We start from the raw sequence: 8,752 nt of genomic DNA on the forward strand, positions 1-8,752 counted from the left end.
TACCGGTATGTGTGTGTGTGTGCGTGTGTGTATGTATTCTGGAAATTATGAAGAACGACAGGCTTTTTTCTACGCAGACAATCAACAAAAGATGGAGTGACTAGAATGACTTTCGTTAAAAGTGCACCGCCGGTTTGTTTTATTATTCCATATTATGAAGGAGTCAAACTAATCATTCTAAACACTCGTTATTATTAAATATTTCATTAACCCTTTATACCTCAAAGACATGGCGTTAGGCTGGATATTTATTCATGCATATTTATTGGGGAATCCGTTCCTTTGGACAATAAATCAAGATTAGAAGAAAAAAAAATAGATAGTACTGACAACATTTATTCAACACCAGTGATAACAGATGGCTCTCTAAAGCAACGTTTCTCAACCTTTTTATCCTTGTGCAACCTTTAAAATAAATTGCATGTCCCAAGGAACCCCTGCGCAAAAAACACATATACCATATCTTTCTCATTTTATTTTCATTGTAATAATAGGTTAGATAGGATGATGTCTAAATTACTTTATTACAATAACCAAGAATATGTCGTGCGTGTTTAATTATATTACGTATATGAAATTAAATCAAAATCAAAAGGGCATTAGCTTATCTCACTTGCTCTCGCAGAACCTTTAGGGACCTTTTCTGGAACCTTAGGGTTCCGGGGAACCCTGGTTGAGAAACGCTGCTCTAAAGCCTCGTTTACATGGCGCTACTTTTATTGTCTTTGGACAAGCGTCTTAATTCGTTGGCGGCTAAAATCATGAATTCACAGCGTCTGTTTGACACTACCACGAAGCTAAACATGTTCAACTTTACCGTTTGCGTCTTGCGTTTCAGTAGCAAACAAAGAAGTTAGCGCCTAGCGTCATAAGCAGCGCCGTGTAAACCGGCCATAAGATTTGTTACTGATATTGGAAGTACAAGTACATGAAGGTGATAACCAAATTGAAAAAAAAAAATACTGACATATCGTTTCAACGAATAATTGATTATATCAAGGTCATCTTTTAACCCTTCGACTTTGTTTGGTTTACTTGTTTCAGTTGACTCTTGGGATGTTAGTGTATTTTTTGTTTTATGTGTTTATTTATTCATTTATCCATTTATTTACCTACTCATTTATTTCTGTTAATTGCATGTTTCAGTTAAGGCTAAGAATTAGACTAATATAAAGTTTAGGATCTTTGTTAAGATTAGGATTAAGACTAAGGCTGAGATTGGGATTGAGACAGATTTGGAGACTGGGAGATTGGAACTGAGAATGAGACTGAGATCAAAACGGATTGAAAATTCGCCAGATAGAGACTGAGGTTGAGAAAGGGAATTTAGATTGTAGCGAAGACTAAGATTTAGACACGATCTAACACAAAGTCTGAGACAGGGCAAGATAGACTGAGAGAAAAATTATGTTGTAGACTTAAACGAAAATGATGGGGGTGACACGAGGTTACAAGTCACTGCGTTAGCTATTATGGACCGTATGCTTAGAGGAAATATATGTGTTTGTCTGTCTGTACAAGAACTTCTTCACCCTTATAAGTCAAATACATTTTCCCACTCCCACCCACCTCCCTTGTTTCCCTCTCATCTTAGCTCTTCGTGGATGAAGGGTAACCCCTTTCTCCTGCCCACTGCCTGGGTCAGAGGCAATGTAGCAAGACACAGCACATCCACAGCATGGCCTCTTCACTTACACGGCGACCCCTCCACCATGTCCTCTCATGCGGAAAATAGAGATGGGGAGAAATCCCTTCGGGCTGCGTCAAAATATCATCTATGCACAACCATTTTCTACTCACACCTATTTCCTGTCTTCTCCCTTCCTTGCTCAACAAACATTCCCCTCTTATTCAAAACCCTTTTATCCTATCCATCCAACTCATCCTCAGTCATCCCCTCAAGTTCACTCCATCCACCTCTGCTTTCCACACCTCTTTTGCTAATTTTTCTTCATCCATTTTTTCTGTGCTCAAACCATCCCAACAGTCTTTCATCAGCCCTATGTTTCGGCTCCCTTTCCACCCCCGCTCTCCTCCTCACCTCCTCATTTCTCGCACTATCCAACCTTGTAACCCCTACCATACTTGTTAGACACTTCATCTCAAACATATTTAAACGGCTCCTTTCTTCCTCTCTTAAATTCAATTCTCCGCCCTCATACAGTATCGTAGGCACAACCATCCCTTCATATAATTTTCTTTTTGCATCCATTCCCAGATGACTATTTCTTATGACACTTTTCAATCCCCCAAGACATTTACTTGCTTCTCTCAGTCTTCGTTCTACCTCCACCCCAACTCCTCCATATCCTGCCACATGCGACCCCAAATACCTAAAAATATCCACCTCCTCCAGCCTCTCTTCTGTAAGACTTACTTCCAACTCGCGGTCATCCTATCCCCTTGTACATCTCATCACTTTACTTTTACCCACATTTTCCTTCAACTTTCTCCTATGGCATACCTTCCCAAACACCGCCACTAACTGCCTCCCTTTTTTGACCCCGCTACATGTGGAATGTCTGCAAACAACAACTGGTTCACCTCCCACTTCTCTCCACTATCCAATCCTCTGCCCATCACTATCGCATATACCTCCCGTACCACCCCATTCATGTACACATTGAACAGTCATGGCGACATGACACGACCCTAACACAGCCCCAGCTTTACTTCAGACCACTCGCTCTCTCCATTTCCAATCCCAACACAGGCTTTGCTACCCTCGCAAAAACTCTTGACTACCCTGAACAGCTTAGTCAAGGCCTAGAGGAAATATAGTCATTATTCCAGTGGCAAGTGTGAAAAAGGGAGAGACGAGATAGACAAATTTGCAAAAATGACATGACAGAAGTTGGCATAGTCATGTTGATAAGTCAAAGGAGACAGTGGTTCACCTCACTACATGGATTTACGTGACGTGTCGTATCTTTTCAGGCTGGAGATGATCCTTACGTGTTTAGCAATTACCCTGGTGGTAATCCTGGTGGTCTACCTGCTGGGGTACTGCCACAACCGCCACCAGCACTGGCAGGAGAAGGGCATCTTCGTGCCCCCAACGTTCCCGATCATCGGGCATCTGCTTAACACCATCCCACTGATCGAGAACAGGTTCGAATTTCTTCACAGGGTGAGTAATGGTATTAAATCCAAATGACCTTTTAGCTTATGTCATGTTGGCCTATCGGCTACTTACAGGCGAAGATGGAAGATAGTAATAAGATAGAGATGTTTGCAGAAGCATTGTGGCAGAGGTTGGTGCAGTTGTGACTCATAGAATAGGTTAGGAGAGATTTTTATTCAGAAATTATTTCCGAGCAGTTGATTCATAATTTTGCTTATCTATTTTCAAAAGCGAAGCCTTTTGCTTGTATGCGGAGTAACTTTATAAAGAAACTATTGTACCCTAAATGAAGAGATATCATTATATTGATGTTTGTCTTCTGCACGCTTGAGATATTGTCAATAACATACAGTTTGATTTTGTTTCCATTTATTCAGGATACTGTTTACAAATAACGGAACCTTGTGACAAGACTATCGTATTCTACGTGAAAACTGTTTAATTAAAGCCATAATTCCCTTCCACCTTCAGTTCTTCAGGTCCAGCCGAGCTCCCTTCATTGGCCTTTATGAGAACCTGAGCCCTTCCCTCGTGGTTCGAGAATACGAGTCTTTGAAGGACATCATGGCAAAGGAAGCTGACCACTTTGCAGTCAGGAAACACATAAATTTGTTTGATAATGATACAGACACCCAGGAGATGGTGGCCATCATGGAGGGAGATTCCTGGGAGAGATTAAGGGCAGTGCTCACCCCAGCTTTTACTTCTGGGAAGTTCGAAGGTCTCTTACCGCTTCTGGACGCAAAATGCAAGAAACTGGTCCATTGGTGTTTAAGTCAGAATTCTGAGGGCCTGCTGGAGGTCACGACAATGTTCAACCGCTTCACCGTAGACGGCATCGCCACTTGCATCTTCGGAGTAGATCCCAGCAGTCTCGAAAACGAGGACGACCAGTTCGCCAAGACGGTGCTCTCTGTCGTAGAGGATCTGGTCACAACTAAGTCAGTGAACTTCACGGCTATGTTGGCCACCCCGTGGTTGTCGAGGTGGCTCAACCACAGAGTGCCTGATTCCACCAAGGGTTCTCTGTCATACATCGCCAGGCAGTCTCTCCGGGTGCGGGAAACTTTGACCCAAGAAAACGACATCACAGACCTCCTGGAAGAAGCGAGACTGGAGACAGAAAGGAATACAGAGGAGACCAATAGTCGTAAGTTGTCAACTTCCCTTCCAGTGGACCACTTGCTTGCATTTGGTGATTTAAGTTAAGTGTATTGGAGCTTCACTTAAAACACCTTGAATGCCAGCACTTAATTGGTGTGTGTTTGTAGGATAAAAAAAATACCTGTAATATGCATCAGATGTTGAGATATCATTTAGGTTAAGATGTTAGTATATACATGTACATGATGTGTATAAAACACTGGCACCTCGACAGAATCTAAATAATAATAGCATGCACGAGCAGGGCAGGGACTCAGTTGAAAAAAAGGCTTCCCTCTCCCAAAACATTAAAAAAAATTTTTTTTTTAATAACATATAGGCTATGTATTGGTTTAGCAGGGCATCGATGACCTCAAGCCTTCCTCCCCCCACTGCCCCAGCTGACATGCCTGGCAAGTATTTACCTTTTTTTTCAGTAGGCACAGCAGACGCCACTGTCATCGGTCAGTCCATTTTATCTATTTTTGCTGGGTTCAAGACGACGGCCACAACCCTCGCGTTTGCTTCCTATTTGTTGGCCAAACATCCAAGACTCCAGGACCAACTTCGCGAGGAGCTCCGTGGTCTGGTCGAAGATCATGGGGAGTTGAACTACCAGGTCTTGACTGAAGCCAAGTTCCTTGAGGCTTGCCTGCAAGGTATGTTGGTTCAATTTCAGTGACCTGTACATTTTATCATTTTGTTTTGTTCATATAATTGGTGTTCATCCATGTATTTATTTGTGTGTTTGTTTATCCATTCATTCATCAGTTTATTTATTCATTTACCTATTCACATAATTATTTTCATGGATGCATTTAATAGCACTAATAAAGGAATCCACTCACAATAACAGCTCTAGTTTGCAATTAACCTTCTGATACAATGGGACGCTTGCAAATTTTGTTTTGCCTAACATCAGATGATTTCATCACCTTAACCCTTGTGCAAAACTAATTAATCCATTACTAAGCAGTAATTCTATCAGTTTGCCAGTAGTTTGTGAGTGATTCAATATGGAATGCCTTCTTTCTTTGTGATAAGGATGATATTTTCTTGTTACTGGCGAGAATGACGAGGAAATGTTTGGAGGACTGGTGAATATGCTTATGAGGGTAATTCAAAAAATATATATTTTCTACCCCTACTAGAAACAAGAAGGCTGTACCCAGCAACGCCGTATATAGAGAGAGTCTGCACAAAAGAATACACGTAAGTCACTGGAAAATACAGTAATCCCTCCCATATCCAGACTTCCATTATCCAAACCAGTTCATTACGATAATTCGGTGAAGCCCTGTTCACTGGAATAATTTTAATCATTATGAAATGGATCTTTCAATGTTCATTGAGGAGTGGAGGCTAGTGGTGGCGGTAGTGGTAGTGGTGAAGAATAATTTCACCTCGCGTATCCGAATACTCCTCAAATCTGAACACCATGTAGCCTAATTAATTTGGATATGGAAGGGATTACTGTAACTTAATGACTTCATGCCATTGTTACACAGGAAATATACGAATTCCTTAACATTTACCCACAGTTTAAAATCCTTTGTACTCACTGGCAAACAGCATTTCTTGACAAATCTTAGGCGACCCTGACTAAAATTTCCTTCTATTGCAGGTTACCTGGAACAGAAATTACGATAGAGGAGGGTATGGTCGTGGGGCTTCCAATATGGACTGTCAACAGGGATCCAGAGATCTGGGAATGTCCAGAGACCTTTAGACCAGAGCGCTTCCTGAGTAGGAACAGAAACTTGAACTTGACCCTACACACCTTTGGTCAGGGAGGTCCTCCGGACTCTGTAGGTGAGGGCTTGCAATGTGGCGTGGAATGGAAGTAGTTATTTACTTAGTACGAAGTGAGGAGGCAGGTAAACACATATGAATGTATAGAAACGTGTTGGGATGCACATAAACACACATTTACCTACATTGCAAAGGCGAAAGAAAAGAAAAATCTAGGAGTGTTGCTAAAAGACAACCTGTTACCTGACAAACATATCAGTAAGAGTGTGAGGAAGACTTGTGGATCACTGTAGAACAAATAGGTGGGCTTTCACTACATGGCATCATCGGAGGATCAAAGAGATGAGACTTGATTGTGGTGTTCAGATCATTGAAGGGGATATAAAAATGTGACAGAGAAACTCTCTTCAATGGGAGAGTATCATAAAGTCATAAACACAAGTTAGAAAGGTCCTTAGATCTGAAGGATGTGAAAATATATAGTTTCTTGCCCAAATATATAAACCCCTTGTATATCTTAGGACCTGATATAAAACAAGCTACAGGCACACATGAATTTAGATATGGCATGATAATAAGTGAATAAAGTATGCAGGGAATTCCAGTTCCCCATACAGATGTGTAAACTTGTAGAAAAGCCTTGGAGATGAAATGACACAATTTAGGAACGAGTTTTGGTAACTGGAGAGAAAGTGTCTACAGAGTTCACCTGCTTCAATAATCTTTATTGTTAATAAATACTGTCACCTATCTCTAGAAATTATTAATCTTAAGAATAAGTAGTAATCATCTAGAATTATCTTCCACTTTCTAATCATCATTTCATTTCTAAGGAATCTGTACTCATTGCAAAATCTGCATTAATCACATTTTATGATAAGTTGATAAGGTCCTCTTTTCCTACTTCATTGCCAATGGTGAGATTTGTTAAACCAGACAAATTTAAACTCTACCCATTTCATTGTGTAGTGTGCACCACTTGACTATAACAGACATCTGTCCTTACTCAAGACTATTAATCTCTACAGTGACAAATAGGTGTTAAGACTGAATGAACTTTAGTATCTAACTGCACGTATTCTAATGTCATACCCCTGACAGACTGTTTTGTTTCATTTTAGGTATGCTTTTTGCTATGCTGGAGAGCAAGGTGGCTTTGGCACACATCATACTCAACCTGAAGCTGCAAATACCCCCAGAGTATGATAGACCCCTTCGATTTGATAGGAGCATGGATGATAGTCTTGTTGTAAAAGGGGGTATTAACCTGAACATGTCTCAACTGGAAGTTCAGTAAACCAAGAAAGCATGCTCTAGTCCTTTTACATCAGTCAGGCAATCAAGATCTGTTCTGGGAATAGATCACTAGTCTCTGGTTGATAAACAGTATTCCTGTCCAAGCGAAAAAAAAGATCTTTGGATTGTTTCCAATGTTATGGTGAAAATAAAGATTTATTAAAAGAAAATAGTATTATTAACATTCTTATGGTAATTACTGGACTAGTATTCATTTTAACTAAAACCCAGTTACCTTGTATTATTCTATCAGAACCTGGTGTGAGCACGGGAGATGAAGGGGAAGGGAGGAGGGAGAGGTGTTGGGAAGGAGAGGGTAAGGAGTTTGAAGGGAGGAGGGAGTGGAGGTGGGTGGGGAGGAGGAGGAAAATGTGTGGGGGGAAGATTAGGATTAGAAAAATTCCAGTCAAACCATCCGCTCTCCCGGAATCTTCTCTCTCTCTCTCTGTCTCTCTTTAGAGAAAGAAAATTCTTCAGGTAAATGAAAAGATAGTTGTGTATAATGAGTGCATTTTATTTATTTTTTAAATTTTTTATTGCATTTTGGGAATCAAAGGAATGGGGTTTGAGCAGATTGATAGCAACGAAAATGGGGAAAGGCGTCAGACATAGTTGTAAAAAAGGCAGAAGAGAACAATTGGGAGTAAATTGAAATGAGAAGCTGCAGTCTGAAAGAAAGTTAGAAATAAAGTGAATTTTAGTAGAAGAAAAAAGTGCGAATGTTAGCGATTGTGGGCGTGTTGTTCGTGTAAAGTACACTTATATTTCCTATGAGAAATGAGTCAATTTCACTTTCTTCGTGTAGCAGTAAGCATTATGATAGGCCTGTCTATATTCACATCGATTATACACGACTTCTCGTGTATAAAAGTGGCACAGAATTAAATAGTCTGTACGATGAAGTCTGGGTGTTATTTGTCGAGTTAGATATTCATGTTTGGCGTGGAATCTTTCAAGATATCTGAAATGATGCTAATGTTTGTGTTGATAAAGTGGACAGATGTTGGTACCATGGTGTTGTGACCCAGGGGTTCTGAAGCTGTTCCATCTTGAAATCGTGACGGAACGGACTGCAACATTCTGAACCTGCTAATGAGAGGCATGTCATCAGGAGGGGGAGGGGGAAGAGAAAAAGGAGGAAGGGAAGAAGATGAGAAGAGGGAAAGAAGTGGAAGGAAGAGAAGGAACGAGGGGAGTGGAAAGGTGAGGAGAGGGGGAGAGGGGAGAAGGAAGTGGAGGGAGGGGAGAGGGAGAGGAGGAGAGAGGCAAAAGGGGAGGAGGAGGGGAAGAAGAGGGATAGCTCGCCATAATAAAGACTCGATGAAATTAGAATAGAGACCGAGCTACCCTAGAACCGTCGGGGAACCTCCAGGTCGAGAATCGGTTGGCTCCTTTTGTACGGCCTGGGTAGCTCGATGCTATCGCTTTTGTTTCAGA

At 41.1% G+C, this 8,752-nt stretch overlaps 1 protein-coding gene across 1 annotated transcript in view; it reads left to right on the top strand.

Moving 5' to 3' along the window:
• Window positions 1-7,414, top strand: part of LOC143018414 (cytochrome P450 6k1-like) — an 8,678-nt gene extending 1,264 nt beyond the window's left edge. The window contains exons 2-7 of the mRNA XM_076173770.1: window positions 2,938-3,130; window positions 3,596-4,274; window positions 4,705-4,926; window positions 5,419-5,479; window positions 5,892-6,079; window positions 7,141-7,414. Of these exons, the coding sequence (XP_076029885.1) occupies window positions 2,945-3,130; window positions 3,596-4,274; window positions 4,705-4,926; window positions 5,419-5,479; window positions 5,892-6,079; window positions 7,141-7,316 (1,512 nt within the window). The 5' untranslated portion in view covers window positions 2,938-2,944 and the 3' untranslated portion in view covers window positions 7,317-7,414. The remainder of the gene's footprint in view (window positions 1-2,937; window positions 3,131-3,595; window positions 4,275-4,704; window positions 4,927-5,418; window positions 5,480-5,891; window positions 6,080-7,140) is intronic.
• The last annotated feature ends 1,338 nt before the right edge of the window (window positions 7,415-8,752 follow it).

Source organism: Oratosquilla oratoria, chromosome 34 (genome assembly GCF_046742065.1).
Source record: "Oratosquilla oratoria isolate Oo_2021 chromosome 34, ASM4674206v1, whole genome shotgun sequence".
In the NCBI taxonomy this organism is placed as follows: domain Eukaryota; kingdom Metazoa; phylum Arthropoda; class Malacostraca; order Stomatopoda; family Squillidae; genus Oratosquilla; species Oratosquilla oratoria.